Below are 20,864 nucleotides of genomic sequence, written 5' to 3' on the forward strand. Positions count from 1 at the left end.
CTACGATTTCTAGGTTCCAAAATAAAGAATAAAGTTCAATTGATAAGACTGTTGGTATTATAGTCCATCGGTGCCCATTACATTTTCTTAAGCTTTATGATAGTTTTTGGAAAAATCAATATTATGTTCCAAAATCCATAATCTCATATCCTTTCTCACCGACTTTCAAATGCATAATCAATGGGCCGATATGTTTTTGCAAACACGTGTATCAAATCTTGATGAGTGCCATTCAATAATATTGTGCAATTTTCTTGATCAATTTCATGTCATTCAATTACCTAGAAAATAGGTTCATTTTGTTCGCTTTCTTAAAATAAACATGATCATCTTGATGAACGGGGAAAGGTCACGAGACTTGAAAAGTTGTTGTGTTAGAGCTTTAGTTCATTTCATCCAAGGGGGGACATACCTTTTTCTTTCTATGATTCTATTAAAAGTTAGCCATTTCCTGTGGACCTTAGCTCTTCTTCTTGCCATTTTTCATTAGCAACGACATTTGATCCAATGTACTGGAGGTAGTAACACAATAATTCTAATTGTTTTTGCATAGCTGTGAAATTCTTTTAGTAGCATTTATTGAGCATAAGTTTCAGTAGCTCCTTTAAAATCACCTAGCTCACTATTTCCAAGCTACTCAAACTCACATGCTTAGTTCATTATTTCCATTATGTTACCATCTAGGCTTGTACTGTTTAGCTTTTCATGGCGTTCTGATAGTTTGTGACCATAGTACGTAATATACTCGAATGCATTGGCAAACATCCTTTTTCATGAAAATGAAAACAAATGCATATGACATACGTTATCAAATCATTCTTAAAGTTTTTTTTTCACTTTTTACCTTAAAAAATTTACCTTATAATAAATATGAATACAAATGTATGGTATTTCCCATACTGCAAGGGTGTTTACCATACTCAAATTATTGAAACATTCTTGAATGCGAATGCACGTATGGTTCATACTATGTTTGTGACATCCCATTTACATTATTTGTATGATCAACATAACTTTTTTTGCTCGCTTTCTAATAAATTATTCCATTCAGTTGTTCATATATTTGATAATTCCTTTGTCAATTACACTATCGTATATTAGTGGGTGGAGGTGGTATTGACATCTCTTCTTAATTTGTTTTTATCTTTTGTGAAACATCTCTTTGAGTTTTCTACACTCGAATTCACATTGGGCATAGCCATTTGGCCTAACTTTGATACTTGTCAAATTAGGGCATAACTATTGTATGAAAATTTGTATACATGCACGTTGGGACGCCACAACCCTAGATATCGAACCAAGAGAAGACGATAGAATTTGGAAAGAACCTAAAACCATTTGCCAACTTGAAACTAATGTGATGGATTAGATAGCAAGTAAGTTGATCAATTGGATAGAAACTAAAGTAACTGGTGACCAAATAGAAATTGAGGCGATTGGATTAGGTTGCAATTAGATATGTTAATCAACTAAAAACTAAGGCGGTTGATCAGATAATGTTCGAATGTGATATTTTGAGGGGAATTCATCCCCTTGTCATTCTCAATTCATCTTCCTTCTACATGCATGCAAGGAGTTGGGAGTGAGAGGGTCTTTGGAGAGACACAAAAAGACTCGAGGGTATTTCTGGAAATAAAGTGAAAAGTGCGAGGGTATTGTTATGGAAATAAAGGAAAAAAGTCGAGGGTATTTTATGAAATAAGTAAGGTTTATTTATGTACTTGTTTGATATTTTTGTTCTGTGTTGAGACAGAGAGAGAGAGAGAGAGCTTCGTATTTATAAATCTTTTGCTGTGTTTTTTTCATTCCTCGTCATCTCCATTGCCGAAGAATTATTGATTGAATGTTTTCAGTATGTTCAAAATTTCTAGTATGGATCTCGATTCCGTGCCCCCTCGCAGGTTACCTGAGGTTCGCGGTCTCTTCCTCTTTCTTCCTTTTTCCGGTTAAATCTTTAAAATTCTGTTGATTTCTTAACTTGTATTTCACACGCATTGATTTTTTTCTTTTCATCGTTTGCTTCGTATCCATTAATCGTATTTCTTTGGATATTTATTAGTAGATACTTCTCTGTAAGGAGTATTTTTTTGGTTTTCCTTTTTTTTTTTTTGTTATCATCCTTAAAATATGAGTTTTTTTTGTCATTAGTTTGATTGTTTTTCCATCTGTAATAAAATTTTATTAAAACCCTCCATGTGGATTTTGCTATAAATCCTTCAATTTTTCGTTTATTTATTATTGCAATTAGTGTTTTTTTAGCTGGTTTCAATCATCACTATGTGACCACAAAAAGTAATGAATCAAAGGAATATACGTATGTCATCTCTGCGTGTTTGAAGCCACCAATATCACCGAAGCTGAATACACACAGATTGAGATCAGAATCCATCTTAATAGTGATATGATTTGAAGCTTCCTGGAAACTGGTATACATATGTAAGTTTAGATGAACTTTTAAGGTGGTACCATTCCAACATTTGGATCATGATAAATACCACTTTAATAAGGACAAGTGCCTCCTTAGTAGTGATAAAAAACTTCTTTTGCATCCCACGTAATGATTGCATTTGACAACAATGGTGGAATTTGTGATGCTTAATTATGCTAACTCACTTAATTATAATAAAATTTCGCACTTCTTTTTGAAAACTTGTTTGCTTATGCTTCTCAGTCAAAAATTTCGATTTTGTAAAGTTGTTTAGTAATTATTTCACATTTATTTCCTAAGAGTTTTCTAAAGTTATGCTGACAATTGACGATATCGATGCAGGGAAAATACAGCTACACTGAAAGGTCAGTGATAATGTTTCTGTTCAGTTATTTATGAGAAGAAGTTTTCTTCATTGTGCTGGTTCTGTCATCCTAGTTTTATTGTTGATATTAGTGCAATACTTTGACATATCCTTGGTTTTTCCTTTAATTGCCCACATATTCCTGAGTTTTTGTTATTTAACAAAACTTCTGTGCTCAAACCATCAAAAGACAGTAAAAGGGGATGAATGAACCAGCTAAGTGCTCAAATAGCATAGCTAAGGGGGAAATAGAAAAACTCAAGGGCATTTGGAGAACTAGATAAAACTTGGGGGTATTCCAGAAAATTTTACTTGATATTATAATTGAATTTCCTGCTACTTATACCAGGGGGGATTAATCATATTTTTTCAATATCTGACAAACATAAACATATTTTGTAAGTTTTTTCTGTAAAATAATGACAGACTAATGTCTCCTACAATGGACGTTCATGACCGAGGTGAAATCGATGATATTGAAGCGGAGTTTATCAGGGCGTGTATTGATGATTCCAAGCTCCCGCCACTTGGTCAACTTTTTTCAACTGTGCTCTCTGCTAAGCTGTATGACCTGGGAAGTCCGAACAGTGGCAATGGTATAACTTCTCTAATTTGATTGAAAACCCTTGGTTAGACTGTTCTGATTTTTTTAATGAATCATTTCTTTTGTCTGAAAAGCTTCTCAGATGTTTTAGGTGTCAGATGAATTCTGAAAGTGTAATTTTGAAAGTGTGTAGCACCAAATTTCACCTTTTTTGGAACTATAAGTCCAAGCAAGTGGGAAATACCGGTCATCATGAATGATTTCTGTACTGCATGTACTGCTATATATTCAATATACAGGTTTCCTACTGGAAAAATTGTGATTCCAATATTGATGCTCTTCTCTAAGAGATCTATGAAAAATTGATGCATAGTCTTCAAATCAAAGCTTGAACTGAGCTTTATTTTCATTATTGAAAAGATCAAATGTGTCAACATCCACTGTGCTCGTTAATCCAACATAAAATAAACATTAATTTGGAGTAAAATTACCTGTTTTGATTTTCAAAATTTAACTTACTGTGGTTTTTAAGGTATTAAGCCTGGTTTTACAGGTCTAGTTAATTCTTCCCTTGTATTCCTGCAACAAAATATAGAGGTGGCACAGCAGAAAAAGATTTCATTGAATAGATTTTTCGTACCATTACTTGAACATGTAAGTTAAACAAAAATAAATACCTTCTCCTTTGTCAATAAAACAGTTTCTTGCTGTTTATCACATGGTTTTTGAAACAATCGAGAACTCTAATGCATTAGAACAAAGTTTCAATGAGTAAGACGAGTTTCGCAATGTGAATGTTTTCTATGAAGTGAATTAAACTATGTATGTATATCGATATTTTTGGAAAACAATTGTCTTACAATTCCATTTGTTTGAGTTATCTTCCATTTATTCCGGAAAAGATGTCTTTCTCAAAAACTGCTAGTTCATATTCTTTGTGATGGATTAATGTGTAGTGATCAGAGTCCTCAATTAAAATATGCAAACACCATCACAAGAAACACTTAAACAAACACTTGCAAAAATCCCAATGCCCAAATTCTGAAGAAAAATATAGAGCTGGATGAGGTTTTTTTATTATTACTTAATCTTGATGCAAGAAAAAATCTTAGCTTATATATCATGATTTACTATGAGGATGTTATGATAGATTAATACCAACTCCATGATGTTAATCTCAAGTTTCCCCCTTATTAGTGTTCGCATGCCACTTTTCATAAAATAAAACATACCTTTTTAAGTTTAAACAAGAGGTCTTTCACATGGACATCCCATTTGCAAGTTTCAAGCTTTGTCCATGTATTCTACTTGGATTCTCACACATTTGTATATCAACATTATCATGCTCTATTTCATTTAGATTCTTGCAAATGTATCTACACATTATCATGCCTTTGGCTATCAATACATTTGTATCAAGATGTTGATGCATTCTTAGATGATGTGCAATAATTGAATTGTTCTTTCAGTCGTATTTTTATGTAGGTGGTCGTAATTCTTGTGGAAGAATGATATGTGGTAGGTTTTCCCTATATTTGTTACATAGTTGACTGTATTTATTATGGCATGAAGGGCTATGATCTTGCCTCCATTTAGAGAGCACATCTAGATGCATTCCTAGGTGATGTATAGTAACTTTTTTTTCTTTCAATAGTGCTTTTATGTAGGTGGTCAGTATACTTGTGGAAGAATGATACGTGGGTAGATGTCCTGTATATTTGCTACAGCGTTTTGAAGTTATCCCTGTGGAAGAATGGTTTATAAGTCTTCCGCTTTATTTATTATGGCATGAAGGGCATATATGTTACAGAATAAGCAGAAATAGATGTGAAGGAGTAGTGCTGTGTTTGTGTTGACTTTAGAAGTTTCATTACACCATTCTATCACTTTTCCTCCCTCTCAGAATTGATTGTAGTGCTTTGGTAGAAAATAAATGAACTCACTCTGTATTTGAAGTAATAGATCATTATTGTTGTAACTTGACAGGCTGTCAAGTCCAAACATCGCAACAACCGCAAGCAAGTTGTCGCAATACTGGAATGGTTGCTCAATAGGAAGTCCGTGTGCACATCTATCTTAGAGGGTCTTGTCCGAATATTACAATCAAAGGAAGTTGATCACAAAATCAAATTAGGTTGGTGTGTGGTGGTGCATTATCTTCTACAACAGAGGTTGCAAACCAAAGAGTCGCTTCGTAAGAATTCTTTCAGTATTCTATTATTTTTCCTTATGGATGTTGAAACCAACAGTGATTTTGATATCTGCAAAATGATTCAATTTAAATGTGAGAATAATTTTTTTATATTCTAGCAGTTGTGTACTGATCTGTTTTATACACATAACTTCTTATGTTTCTTGTTTCTCTCACATGTAGAAAGCAATGGAGTTTTTAAGATTTACCACAGTTTTTTATTTCAATGTCATGTTATTTTCTAGAAAAAAAGATCTTGCAGGCCATGAATGACAAATTAAAAAATTTAGGACCAACAAAATGCCTATAAATCTGTTTGTTTCCTATATTTGTTGCAATGTTTTGACGCTCATTGCCCTCCAAAGTTTGGTCATATTATAGCTTTATTATCCCAAGCTCACGGTAAAGAAGTTATGATCCTCAAATGAAGGAGACAAAAGAAAAACATTCTCTGTTTACAAACTGTTTTTTCCTTGAACAATTAGTAATTTTTTAGAGTGTACTTTGCATGTGAGATAGACATAGACATAGATAACTGTCTTGTAGGAATAAAAGTTTGTTCCAATGATATAAAAGATGAACACAAATAGGTCATGGGATTAGCATGGGCAACATGAACACAAACCTTTTTAACTAGGAAACCAGTGACTTAAGACTTACTCACTAGGTAAGATTCAAGTCTCCACCAAATGGTTTCCTATCACATCAAAAGCTAGCTACAACAATTTCATTAAGGTTAGTAATGGCCCGTTCCTTTGCAACAAACATCTCTAGCCTATTTTTACTAGTCTCTTTGTAGTTCCTTTCAATACAATGCATCATATCCTCCACTTATGTATCCTCCTTGTTTCCCCTTCGGGCGATAAGGAACTCCACGTTCTTCTAGTTTGTATTTAACACTTCTTTGAACTTCTTTCCTTCTATCATTATTTGGCCATGTAATAAAAATCTTAATCTATAAGCTAGATCATGTATATTGTAAAAAACAATTTGTTTTTTCCAATGATATTAAAGAAATTAAAAAATATATTTTCCTGGGAGGAGTCAAGGGCTTGCTGTTTGAATATAATACGAGATTTCAAATTTGAGCACAGTTGCTCCTTTTTTTATGTTATGATATCATACTTTCAGGAGATGTATATTAGTGATAGTCATAGTAATGGCCACATTACAATGCAGCTCTAACCCGTTTAAGTAGGAGACCATACAGGGCATGTTAAATGACCTATACTATTCACATTTCCTGAACTAGGTTCAGTTAATACTATTTTATAAGTCATGGTCTCTCTCTTCATGGTTTAGATTACCACAGCCTGGTTATGGTTTTGTTTTTGTTCGTGCACTAGTTGAGTGTTGATTTAAGAGTAGAAAGATTTATTTGGGTTAGGAATTGGAAACCTGGATTGAAACCCAACTTTAAAACATTTTGTTGTCAAACTATCAGTTATATTGTTGGATATTTTGTTTTTTTGTGAGAGACATTAAGTGTTTGGGTACTTGTTTACCAGGGTTTCCAGATATGTCATTGAAACCATTCATGAACTGCATCCCAGATCTTTTGAATATAATGTCAGATTCCAGGTTAGGTCTCCTAAGGCCTCTATCCAACTATCTATCAGATAATAAAATATGAAAGATAGTACAGCATCACATTCGATTCCCTTATTTTGCTTCTTGTTTCATGATATAGTTCACAGGGTGTGCCCACTAGGTTATCTGTGATGGCAGCAGACTGCTTTATTTTAATATGTAAATATGTGGAGGGAGAACGTGCAAAATTATCTACCAGAGAAGAGACTGAAGGTCCTATACAAATCATGGAGCAGGACTTGAGCGTTCATGAGAATTCAGATTCAAATATCCGAGCATTGGATCGTTCTCCGACCGCTCATGAGGCAACTACATCTGGAAGGACAACATTAGGCAAAGAATATCCTCTCTGGGAGCAGTTGGATATCCTTCTTCAGTTTGTTTTAAAACTTAAGAAGGTTAATCTTATTATCCTTTTGATGGAATATATTCTTTAATTGATTAAGATTGTATGGTGTTTTTATATCCTTTTAAAGCTTAAGAAACAGCTGTTTATTATTCTTTAATTGATTAATACTGCATGGTGATTCTATAGTGGAATGAATGTAGCCGGCCCCTCTATGCGAAGGGTCTGCATCAGATTATTAGAAGTTTGGAGAAACTAGTACAGATCAGGGATTCTGTGAATTCACAAGGTGGAGGTATTACACTACTTTATATATGTACATACAACATACATACACATGTAAAATACATGTTTCCTGCATCATTTCTGGATACTTTGTCAAGCTTACCGTTGCAGGCCTAGAAGATCTGATGGTCCTACAGACAGTATTATCATCATATTGGGACCGTTACAGTGGATTAATGTTGATGGATACTTCTACTATTGGTATGGATTCTAAAGGCATGCTTCAGCAGTGGATTGAGGGACTGCAGGTATGCTCACTTTTACATAAGTCGAAGCTTTGGTTGTTTTTCTGCAATATTGATAAAAGTTCATTAACTACAGCAGCTTGGCCTCAGTTTCTTCATGATTGTTGTGTGTTTAGGTTGCTTTGCTTGCTTAGACCTGTATAATTGGATGAATATGGCACTTAAAGTAGCATCTCTACATGTTGGAAGTCCTAAGCTGGGTGCCAATAGAAACTTTTGTTGAGTTGCTATGCACATGCTCCTGTCTTCTTGCAAACTTTCCACCTTTATTTGAGCATTTTTTATCCCATGCACACGTGTATCTCTGCTGCCTGACTTCAATACACTTAAATTTTACAATTTATAAGATTTTGAGCACTTTCAATGATATGGAAAAGACTTAAACACGAACATATTTCACTATACTTATCCAATAACACACTTTCTTCCTTGCTAATTGTCAACAGTTCCTTTATGACTGCCAAAAATTGGAAGTCCTGTTGATTGTCTCTAGTTTTTGGGGAGCAAAGTCTGCTAGATATATGAAACAAGCTTGGGCAGTAGTGATCTCTCAATGGTAGTTGTGAAACTTGTTTGATGAAGTATTGAGGCAAACAACACCTCTGCTCAACATTTTGGCCAAATTTTTTCCTGTTTTTCATCTTTTGTTAGTATCCAACTTAGGTGCTAACTTTAGGGAACTGTTTAAAGGGTGTAAACAAATTGAAATGGAGACAGTGCATTTTATTCATGAAGAATCTATAGATAAGGAACTTTAAATGGCCCTTAAGTTCCATTGAGGTAAATATCAAACAGTGAATATTAATGATTAGGAGAGTTCTATAGTTATTTGAAACATTTAACAATGATGGTGGATAAATGGCACATATATCTGTGACATAGTTTTCTTGTTTCCAGCACAATGTGCAGAGACAACATTTGGAGGAGGATTCCAGTTCTGACAGAAGTGGAAAGGACGCGGATGAAATATGTGTCTTTTTCCTAAGTTGCATGGCTTTGCTATTGGGCCGGCTCAATGCCGTAGAAACAAAGGATCTTGTGGGCGAGTATGGTTCAATGCTTCTGCTCACGCTTTTTGGTCAGGTACACATGTTCTCATACATAGTCTATTCATATGCACAAATTTGTGTACATTTTCAACCATTTAATGGATAGTCTATTTATGTGCCTGATTTTTTGTACATTTTGAACCATATAATTTGTGCAGTTGCATGGCAAACATATGGATGCTGTAGATTTAGCAGTTGGAATCCTTAGAACCTTCTTATTCCAAACAGACTTTTTGACCATCATGAAGATGGGTACTGTTGCACACTTACTCATAGACCTATTGGATAAATGCGATTCAACCTCAACCGCTGTTGTTGCGCTAATTGCGGACTATTTTGCAGTGTATCCTTTACTTTGTGATCAGTTGTGTGTTAATAATGTGCCTTCTAACCATTAGCAGTTGAATCTTGCAACTTTTCCGATTTTTTGATCATGAACTAGAAATCCATGTGCTCCTGAGATAGAGAAACTATTTGGTATTCTGGATTCTGATAATTCAGCACAGAGACAAAATGCTATTGCTGTGATATCTGAGATTCTGAACACCCTTTCATCATCTGAGAATGATATTGCTAACACTGTCAGGTATTCAATACTGAATTCTTAATTCTTCTGAATTTCATGAATATCCAGTGTTCTAATTGTAGTCATATGAACCAGGCAGAATATCGCTATACATCTTCTTAAGCGACTAGGTGATGTTGAACTTGAAAATCGAATTGAGGTGTCACGAATTTTTGGGAAGCTTGGTAATATAAATGCAGCCTAAATTTGCCTCCATGGATTGTGTAAGCTTAAGTGAAAATGTTCATTCCATTCCTAATTGTAAGCCCAAACCCCACCTAAAACCTGCATAATCCACTGGTCCCATAGGTTTTGTTTGTGAACATTAATGGAACTTTCTTAGTTTCTTTATGGGTTCTGTTTTTTTTCAACTCTTGATCTGTTCTACATATCTAACATTTGTGAACATCAATAGAATTTTCATAATTTCGTTATGGCTTCTTTATATTCACTCTTAATGTCGTCTACAGATTCAAAATTTGTGAACATCAATAGAACTTTTGTAGTTTCTTTATTGGTTCTAGAATTTTCTTAGTTTCTTTCTGGGTTCAGTTTTTTTTATCTCTTAGTGTGTTGTGCAGATCCAACATTTGTGTTGCCAGACCTTGTACAGAAGGTCTATTCACGTGATGAAAAAGTGCGAACCACAGCCAGTTCATCGATTGTCTCAATTTTGAAAGGGCAGAGCAATTCATTTACTGTATTAAGTGTTCTGCTTGATTGTACTAGGTGAAGTATTGTGATTGTAATGCCGTTTTGTGTGCTTGACTGAAGTACTTTACTTAAGTTGATCATTTTGCAGTAATGTCATCGGGAAAAAAATGTCTCCTGCCCATCCAGGAGATATATGTGTCTCTAACAGCGAACAATCATTAACAGGTATTTATCATGTTGCTTCTTCTCCAGTAGACATTGCTAGAATTTTCTTAGAATGTTAATTTGGGGTTATGTGTACAATATTTATCATGATGAACAAATGATGTCATTTAATATTCAGATGCTGATCGAATCATGCGGTTGATACCATCTTGGGCTTCTGAGGCAAGGAAAATCATGCTAGTGCCTCATAGTTATTGCTTAATGAATTTTCATGCCTTGCACTTTTTTAATATTATTAATAATTACAGATACTGCTGTTTTTATGATAACTTCAGTTCAAATAAAGAGACGTAATATAATATAAAATAATGCTAATCTTAGAATATACAATGAAGAACGAGTGACACACAGAATAGCATTTCGATAAGGATGTTTTCTTGAAGCTCGACTTTGTTGAATCTATGATCCAGGTAAAAGAATGGGATATCTTAATAGGTCTCATCTTGGAGAAAATGTTTGCAGAGCCTTCAAATCCTATAATGCCACGCTTTTTGAGCCAGATTAGCAAGCATCTTTTGGATAATGCTCAAGCTGTGTTCAAGCATCTATTTATATTCATGTTTGGGAAATCAAAGTAAGTTCTGTAATTAGGATTCAATTATGTGAGTGGAACGGAACTTTCACGTATGTATTGTAGTATTATGTATCTCCATATTGTATAACTACAATTTACATTATTGGTGCCTGTAGCATAGAATAATGGTCTTTTCCATACTGTTAAATCCTCTTGGGACAGATTACCTTCACAATCTTGGCAAGATAATGCTTAACACCACCACCACTACCACCACCACCTTATAGCCTGTTTTCTTCCATGCAAGAAGATGGGACAAATTAAACCTCTTGACGAGACAGACCACTAATCCTGTTGGCGGACCCATCATCACAATGCTGGGACTGGGGAAAGTGGGAATGCAATTGTTTTCGTTTCATAGGGTATGATGAATCTCATCCTGGATATGCTGGGTATGGAAATTCGATTTCTATGCACATGGTATAGCTCTATGTTTGCCCAACAATACATATAAGCATTGAAGAAGTTCTCTGCCTACCTATCATCTAGTGCACTATTTTATTTTCAACTGTCTTTTGCATTTGTAAATTAAGGTTTAACTCTGGGAAAAGCTTCTGGCCATTGTCATGGATGATTGAGAAAAACCTCCATCTATTAATATATGACGTAATCTATCTTGCCAAGGAAAATTCCTAGAGGTCTGATGGTGGAAGAAAATTTTGCTTCTTTCGAAGACGAGAAGATTGGTGGTGGTGCTTTTAGGCATTATGAGGTGACACTTTCCTGGCTGTCCTAAGGGAAAAAAATCTCATTAATATGTTGTTTTAATAGGATTTCAGAAGACTTGACTGATTGCAATGTCACACATGAACCTCAAGTAAGGCTGGGAAGCAGTATATTTCAGAGATTGAGTCCATTGCTGGTTCTAAAGGTGCTTCCATTAGCAGCTTTTGATGAGCTAAGCTGTAAAGAACTATATGGAAAATTAGGTGAAGTAAACATCTGATAACCATCAATTGTTTCTTTTGCAGCAATTCATACGTACTGAACCTTTTTTTTTCTGCACTCATAATATGTACTCAAGATGCACTCATGATATGTTATTACAGAGGACCTGGAGCAGAGCTGCATTGAAGATTCGTGCATTGTCGGGTTCCTTATTGGCAGGTATATGTCAAACAACTTGTCTGGATTTTTAACGGGTTCTCAATTTGGAAAGAAGTTTCTTAACCTAAATGGATCACCTGGCCATCCCATGATGCTTGGACCTGCATTTGGTTTGCTAATAAAATCTGTAATATTAGGTCAGTGTAATGCTAAGCAGACATGTAAATAAATCATCAGGTGTAGGTCATTTCATCAAAGGATTTGTACGTACAAATAACCAAGAACAACCTTCCTATGCTTCATGGGGAAGAAGAAGAGATCATATTTACCTCAATTTGAAGCACATGTGTATCTCTTGTTCCTAGGACAAGAAAGTAAAAGAGCATGGAAAATGTTTAATGAGAGGCACCTACCACATAATTGACCCCACCTCAGGTGTGGCATGAATATGTAAAGGTACTATATAATATCCCCTGCAGCCCCCCACTGCCCTACCCACATGGCTCATGCGCCCCACTCCACGAAATGTAAGAAACACCATTGATCAGTTAAAATTTGAGAGGCTCAAGATCATGATGAATTGGTAGATGAGGACTTTATATATTCCCGTTACATCTCGCTGCTATTGCTAGCACGCATCTTTAACAGAGCTATGTGTTTCCCTACTGGCTGGACAGAAGATATCATTGTGCCAATCTTTAAGATTGGAGACCCCATGATGCCGAGCAATTATAGGACAATCATGATTGGCTGTTACTTGACTAAACTATATGGCTCAATCCTAGAGTCAGAATCGATAGTATGGGCAGAGAGACATGGCTGCTGTTCAGCTGGACAGGCAGGCTTTTGGAAGGGGTTCACAACTTTGGATTACATATTTATCATCCAAACCCTTATTGAAGAGGGCAGAGCCCATAATAAGAGGATTTATTGCTTCTTTGTGAATTTCTGAAAAACCTTTGACACTATACTATGCACTCTGCTCATGGAGCGGCTAGAAGCCTTTGGAGTTCCTATAGATATGCAATCTGGAATCTATGCACTGCATGAATCTGTGTCAGGAAAGGTGGCAGTCTCCCAATGGGTTGTCAGATGCTGTGGCTAACACAATTGGAGTAAAACAAGGATCCTCACTATCACCCACTCCTTTTGGTCTCTATTGATGGGGTGTCACATTACAAAGAGAGATATAGATGGTTTAAGGGCATGCCTAGCAGGTATAGCCATACAAATATTACTATATACTGATGATATTTTGCTAATCTATGACACTCCTGAGGGAATACAAAGACATCTAAATTCCTTAAATATTTTTTATGGACAAATGTTTGTCAGTAAACATAGATAAAACTAAAGCGATGGTATTTAACATCACTCAAACATAGGTTACAAGATCAAAACCAGAATTCTTCTTGGAAGAGGAAATGTGGCATACATACGATCCTACATGTACCTAGGAGTAACATTAATAGGGTCTCAGTTCTCCTTATGGGTGACTACTTGTGCTCGTCTTTCTCATGTATATGCAGCCCTTGGTGATGTTGAAAGACGATGCACACGTTTGCAATTCCAAGAGCCACAAACTAAATTCTGGCTATTTAACAGACTTGTTACACCAACTCTTAAAAGACGTTAATATATTTTTCTTTCTTTCTTTCTTTCTATGGAGTAGAAACTTCGGGACCAAGTCTTAATAAGGCAAATTATTGGAAAGATTTGGAGAGAAATTTAGTCTCAATGATTGCCTGCCTCATAAGGAGCAAAGCATTGCAAAGCATTGGCACCTCATTATATAATCCAGGCTGAGATGGGTGCAGCCCCTATCATCATCGAGGCATTATTACAATCAGTGACCTGTGTCGATGACTCTGAGAGCCCCCTATATGTACTCAAGGTTCGCACTTACGTCATCAAAACAACTTACTGAACATGGAGATATTCATTATTGGTATGCTGAAATGCAACAACGGTTCGAGTCACATGGCATAAGCAAAAATGCACTACCCCTGCCCAATATAGCTTGGATTGTCCCCATTTAACTATGATCAGAGTGGAAAGACTAGAGTGATCCGAACTGGGATATTATCAACTTGGAAAACATACAAAAACATGGATCAGCCCCACAACATCTCTTGATGGGAAGATGGCTCAATATGGACATACATCTATCCCATGTGCTGTGCAGTGTGATAGGGCAGCTGTGAACATCTTCACATCAGTGGGATTGAGCTAGACAGATATGCACGAATACCTCAAGAAAAAAGAATTTGCCAATTGTGTCATCCAATGAATCTAAAGAACTCTATTTTTGTTATGAATAGTCATATTATGTTTTGGGAAATAAGAGGGAGATGTCATTGCCTCTTTAAGCAAGGCCAATGTTGCTGGGGGCTTTTCTTGGGGAAGTTGTTGAAGGATAACAATACAGCCACACAAGTTCACAAACACAGAACAATCACAACTTTCTTTAGCCCCATCATTCCTACTCATGCTAAAAATCAATCAAGCACTACACAAATGGGCACCCAACCAGGGCATTGCAAAGGGGTTACAATAGATCAGGCAATATCAACTTGTTATGCACATAAGCCCTGACCTCACGGACCTTGTGGTCTGTATAGGATCAGTCTGCATAAATGTTTTTTCTGTGCTTGTTAGATAGTTGATTCTAACTCTGTCATTATTTATAAAGTTTTCTGTGCAACCCCCTGTTTAAGTTTTTATTTATAAGAGGAGAGTTTCTCTTTTTATTTGTTATCTAGGGTTAGTGGTTGTAGAGGCCATCAGTGTAGATTCACCAATGTAAGATGTAAAATGACGCTTGCAATGTGTTTAGGCAATGGGTTTAGTAAAGTTAACAGATGGGTAGAATTGCGTGTTTTATAAATAATGATATATACTGTCCTTGCTTAAGAAGTAAAATTGACCGAAATGAATTTAGAATAGAGTGTACACATACACAAGCTAGAGATATACAATTATAATACCCTGTGAACATTAGCATCATGATTTCTTCAACAATTTCGAAAATCTAGTATAAGGAAATATAAGGAATCATCTAGTATAAAGAACATTAGCATCATGTGCTTTGAGGTCACGTATTTCAACAGATTTTCATTATGCCCCATTTCCAAAGGATAATTTTTGCAATTGATGAGCATACATTTGGTTGCTTTGCAGAGCATGTGGAGAATTTGAAGCCTATGAAGTTAGGAAACTTTCTGCGGAATTATTGGGAAGATGCATTCCAAATGTAGGTATTTGTTCATTTTGCTTATTTTATTAAACAATTCTAGATATTTACAGTAGATAAATGATGTTTCTAGTTTTTGTACTAAGAGATTTATCACAGATTTTTAGTGTCATATTGAGATTTAACGCAATTGGTTAAAGACATTCATCTCTATTTAGAAAAATTTACCAGGGACATGCTCATCATTTGAATGCCGCTAGGTTAGGATATTCGTGGCTCTATATATCAGTATTTCTATGGGTCTAATTGATTGTGTTTTCTTTCCCATTTTGACCTTTGCAAATGGGAGGTTACAGCTTTTTAAGATAATATAGTGTTTTTAGATAGGATGGTGGATATTTTACATAGTCTCACCTTATCATTTATCTGACCATCTTGCTGAAAGATATCATGTCTAGAAATTATTTTGTATTAGAATAGGCAAACCTGGGAGCTGTATCTGTTCCCTTCATATGAAATTGAGTGAACCAATGGAAATCTCTTGACCAATTGTGATATTCTTGCATGTGTTGTAGGTTATTCTTCCTGTAGTACTAAATCGCTTGCAGAATGCAGTCAAGAATAAAGCCATATTGGAAGTGAAGTCCTATCTATTTTCGCTGTGCAATTTGATCTCGGTAAAATAATGTCCTGGAAATCGTGGCTTCACTGTACATTTTGAAGAATATGTATGTCATCCCTTGTAAACTGAATAATTCTTGCATTTGCAGTTGAGACGGAAGTCAGTTCTTGATCATCCATGCATACTCCATATTCAAGGCTTGCTTTGTGAAGTGTTGCTGTGGCCATGCCCTTCTACAGATGAAGGTACCCAATTTTGCTTATCTGATTTTGTCTCTGTCGAAATATTTGGAGAGCTGATATTCATCTCTTTAAAAACTTTTAGCAACTAATCTCTCCAGGGATCTGTTGTTATCTGCCACATGTCTTCATGTACGGAATGATCTATTATCATGGCCACGGGACTCTGGATTAAACCATTGGCCATGTGGAGCTTTACCTCTGCCTGTGCCATCTTTGGGGTACCCCACTTCTGCCAACAAATGTAACTTATAAAACTCATTCTTTCTTCTATATCAAGTAACACCGAAATGGTGACACCATCTCCATCATAGGGTGTACACCTGGTATTGTCGGTTTCTAAAGGTGCAACCAGAAATGTGTCCAGTTTTCTCTGTTCCAAGACATACTATGCATGCTGTTCCATCAGGTACAAGTGGTCATGACCACAACCTGAGCATGTGACCTCCCATTGGAATCAGACAATTAAGTCATGCACAGTTTGCTTAGAGGACGTAGATGATATATTAGTCTGTTGAATTTACCTAATGTTGTCATGTGTCTGAGTTGCGTTTCAAGTGTAGTAGTCTTGCGTTATTTTTGGCTTTATTATGTTTAGATGGGGACAATCCAATCTATATTGGAACAAGGGTAGTGAATTTATGCTTATGCCATGTGAGTCAAAGCAATCGGGTTTTAGCATACCAACAATTATTGCGTCCATGTTCAAGAAGTTGTTTTGATGACATGTGCCAAACCTGAGTACCTTCGTTTAGGGAGCTCCCAAAGCCACTGGATATAGGTCACTGATTGAAATAATGCCTCGATGATAAGATATATTGACTTCTTTTAAGAAGGCCGAAATGACCTATAAGACCAAACAAGAGATTACATCGTAAAATGTTGTCTCATCTTTGAGAACAGTAGAGAAACTAATGAAGAAAAATTGACATGTGCCAACCTTGAATACCTTCATTTAGGCAATTCCAGTTATTTGCCTTGTTAAGACTTGGTCTATAGGTTTCTACTCTGTAGAGAAGAGTCAAGAGTTAGTGTGACAAGTGTATTGAATAATCGCAATTGTCCATTATCAACCGATGCCAAAGGTGCTTCCCACTACAGACCTCTCCATCTTGGAGCAGTCTTTGTTCGAGATTTTCCAAAGACAATATTCAGTCTAGCTAATTTTAGAATCTTAAGTTCTTAGATATATAGATTCTTTAGTACCATGTGATTAGTTGTATTTATTGTGGTTTGTTCTCAAAGTTGAGAAAAAATTGTAAGTTGTAATCTCTTGTTTGGTCCTATAGACCACTTTAGCCTCTCTAAAAGACATTAATTGGGCCTTGATTCTCCGTATCAGAGGCTGCCTGTGCTCAATGTTCTCGTGGATATGTAGTCCTTGGTGATCTTATTTCTCAGTGACAAGACTGTGGTCCAAATGCCCGAGGTGTACTTTACGACACATTTCTATTGCATGATCTTTTGCAAACCCGTTTTTGAGTGTTGTGGTCAAGAATACACTGGCGTAGTCCTTGGTTTACTTTTACCATGCGAAGAAGTCATGTTGCTAAAGAAAGTTGCAATTGTCCTCAGTTGATGACCAGTTGTGCTTCAGCAACTTCTCTCTATCTCTTGAGTTTTAGCAAGAACACTTCCTAGCATCATTGATCTTTGGTTATTTCATAAAAAATATCACACCAGAATGAGAGCACATAACTTGGTCCAGAAACTTATTCTTATTTTAAGTGGCTATCACATTGAAACCCGTCCTCTTTCTATGTTTTCAGAAATAATCCTAAAAATATTGTTGCAAAATGGGAACTTTCGCCTCACAAACCAAAGGGCTAAACTTGGCGTAATTAAAATGAGCTAGGCTCATGAAACTAGAAGTCCAGCGCCATTATAGCTTTAAACATATTAACACAAGTGTCTCTTCTACCCCACATTAAAAAGAGGAAAAGCAATGCATGGGTTTCTTATATGTGCCTTTCACTTGTCTATTCTATCTATTAAGATAACACCATGTTGTTCCAGATATCTTCAAGGCGCAGCATGGTTGTATTGATTGTTTTGCTCTGATGGTTCTTGAAGAGCTCGAGATTGATGAGCGTATGCAGAAGAAGTCAAACTTAATCAAGAAAATCCAGGAAGGTGATGGTAAGACAAACATTTTGAATTTACTTATCTTAGAATGACATCACAATGATTTTCTGTAAGAAATTTCTCAGTGATCAATGGAATTCCAGTGAAGCAGCAGCCATCGATTCTTTGTAGGATCGTCACAACTGTTATTGGGCAATCTCAAACAATTCCTTTCTTATCAGATATTAGGAAGGATTCACCCAGAATTATGCTTACTAGTGTAGCATTCCGTATATGTATGGCTAATGTTCTAATTCGTGCTGCTCAGAAAGTTACACTAAAACACCGGGCATTCTTTGTCTCATGTGTTGTGTCACCAGTTCTTCACTTCCTTGAGGTAAGTGAGTTTATAAGTCTTTTGCAATTGTTTTCTGCTGTGTGCATTTGTGATCATGTGATTATATGTTGAGTTGTGTACACAATAAGGTGTTGGAGACGTGATAAGTGATCATATCTTTTCCAATCGTATTCATGATCTCAAGCTTTTTGAGACAATGATATCGGTTTCTTGTTGAAATTAGCACATAATTAATACTTAAAACACAATGAGTTTTTATATCTTTTAGGTTGGCCAAGATATTTACATGAAACCAGCATGTCTACAAATTCTCTTCAGTATTGTGCATAACCTTAAAGAGGGTGTCAAATCTTATGCTGTGGATTCATTCAACCTCTCCCTTAAAATCATCAGAAGTAATGCACCAACAGAGGTAAAGTGAGAAATTTTTACAGCATGAATTTTCAGAACTACATCCTTTACAAAAAAAGAAAAAAGAAAAAGATATGTAAAGTGGAATTTCTTCTATATTGTGAAAGCAACATGTTATATCTCCAGGAGCGTCTTGGCGCAGCGAGATTATTGGCATCACTACTAACTTCCACAGATGATGTGATAACAGAAGTGAGTCCCTTCCTTTCTGAAGCTCTTGCAGTTCTGGAAGGCATATCTAGGATGGATTCATCAGTGGATGTGAGAATCTTCTGTGAGAAGTTAGTGGAGTGCATGACAACTGATATTTCCGTACAGTCTTATTGAGTGGTCAGGGACTAGATAAGGGAAGACACTCTGTGAAATCAGCTTGTGAGCAACATATATTGCTCTGTAATAGATAAAACAGTTACATGGGCGAATAATTATGGCTTAAATCTCCTTGTCTATAGCAAAACCAGGTGATGATCTGCTGGATTCATCGCCAATGCTTCGAGAAACTGTTTACCATATTCGCAAAACTGATCGCCTCTGGGAGTAACTCATTTAAACTGATCTAGATGAGGAGCTTCTTGTAGAAGAGTGCATCTTTCCCAGTGGAAAGATAATGCGACATTGAAAACATTGGTGCCCCATACATCTCTTGCTTTAGAGCAGCATCTCATTGAGACTCTATACTAGTATGTAGCAACTTTCATATGAAACAAAGGTTATTTTCTCAACAATACACTAATTGGATGGGGAGATATACTCAACAGATCTCTCGATGAAGAGTTATTGCAAATAGTCAGACATAGATCATGATTTCAGGTCAGGAATTGCTCCAAAATAATGCGGAGTCTACAAAAACCAAATTAATTCATCTCTGAATCACCAGAGGGTTGCAACTTTCAACTACGAAAAATACATCAAAAGTCGGGTGGGTGGAAAAGATTGATTCAAATTCGCTTCATTTTTAGTTTAGATATTGTAACCCCATCATTAGTGATTGGATAATGCTAGATTGTACACTTTTGGACCTTTAATGCTCCAGCAGATTTCTTGCATTTCAATATCATCACAATATGTTTTAGTTTCAACATGGATCATATGAGATATAGATTTTCTTTTTGCAAATGCAGCAGCATTGTCCAGTACTATGATAAAACATCCATCGTATTTTATCCAAACATAATTTGGATACTTTTCCAAATTTCATTGTATAATATGTATGTTGGTTTCATTGTTATATAAGTTGCCGACTATTGGAAAGAAAAATATATCTTCTTATGGCTAAGAAGAGGCAAGATAAATGCATTTGCTGACATTGGGGCACATGAGCCAAAGCTTATATGAAACTAATGCCCATATTGTAATTGCACTTTGATGCTGTGCAATGAATGTTCAGCTTTAAAGCTAAAAGATTTTACCTCATTGACAAAATGTGATATTAAATTTTCTACGAAACAACGGAATTGGTTATAAGCTGAACTACAAGAAGATTCACTAGGTAATCTCATGTTTCATTTAACCATGTTTCAAAAAGAGACATTTAGAAGTGTACAAATGTTGTGCATCCTAATAAGATTGATAGATCCCAAAGAGCTTTGTTATGGTACATTGGGGACCAAAAAGATTCTAGAGAAAATAACTTGACAGTCTATTGTTTGCTTTAAATCATTATCGATATCAACCTCACAAAACTTACTAATGTACATTGTGGAAGCATTGTTATATATCATATATAAGATTTTCAATGTCAACCCCTCCCCCCCCCCCATAAGTCGGACTCGCTCCAGTCTGACTCGGCACTGCCGAAATCGTATTCCTACATTTTCTTCTTCCCTTTTTCTTTATGCGTAAACTGTCTCCTTGGTTCTCTACGCGGGGA

At 35.8% G+C, this 20,864-nt stretch overlaps 1 protein-coding gene across 5 annotated transcripts; it reads left to right on the top strand.

Annotated features, from left to right (window-relative positions):
* The first annotated feature begins 1,763 nt into the window (after positions 1-1,763).
* Positions 1,764-20,049, top strand: LOC147866790 (ARM repeat superfamily protein). Of its 5 annotated transcripts, none has more exons than XM_087317273.1 (26): positions 1,764-1,911; positions 2,771-2,793; positions 3,219-3,388; positions 3,890-3,990; positions 5,323-5,530; positions 7,036-7,108; positions 7,218-7,515; positions 7,653-7,758; positions 7,860-7,996; positions 8,891-9,076; positions 9,201-9,385; positions 9,485-9,628; positions 9,704-9,792; positions 10,189-10,336; positions 10,410-10,486; positions 10,605-10,648; positions 10,897-11,060; positions 11,832-11,989; positions 12,110-12,167; positions 15,288-15,360; positions 15,876-15,977; positions 16,071-16,167; positions 18,178-18,300; positions 18,372-18,622; positions 18,852-18,995; positions 19,121-20,049. In XM_087317273.1, exons 1-26 carry the CDS (start codon positions 1,855-1,857, stop codon positions 19,319-19,321), a joined length of 3,417 nt encoding a protein of 1,138 aa, XP_087173399.1. In that variant the 5' UTR covers positions 1,764-1,854; the 3' UTR covers positions 19,322-20,049. The 5 variants fall into 5 exon arrangements, with proteins under 5 accessions (XP_087173399.1, XP_087173401.1, XP_087173400.1 ...); XM_087317275.1 differs by having other exon boundaries at positions 18,390-18,622; XM_087317274.1 differs by having other exon boundaries at positions 18,178-18,294.
* Positions 20,050-20,864: the final 815 nt, after the last annotated feature.

Source organism: Azolla caroliniana, unplaced genomic scaffold (assembly GCF_043228905.1).
Source record: "Azolla caroliniana isolate FFs.n. ecotype wild unplaced genomic scaffold, voAzoCaro1.0.p SCAF_3, whole genome shotgun sequence".
NCBI classification, from domain to species: Eukaryota; Viridiplantae; Streptophyta; class Polypodiopsida; order Salviniales; family Salviniaceae; genus Azolla; species Azolla caroliniana.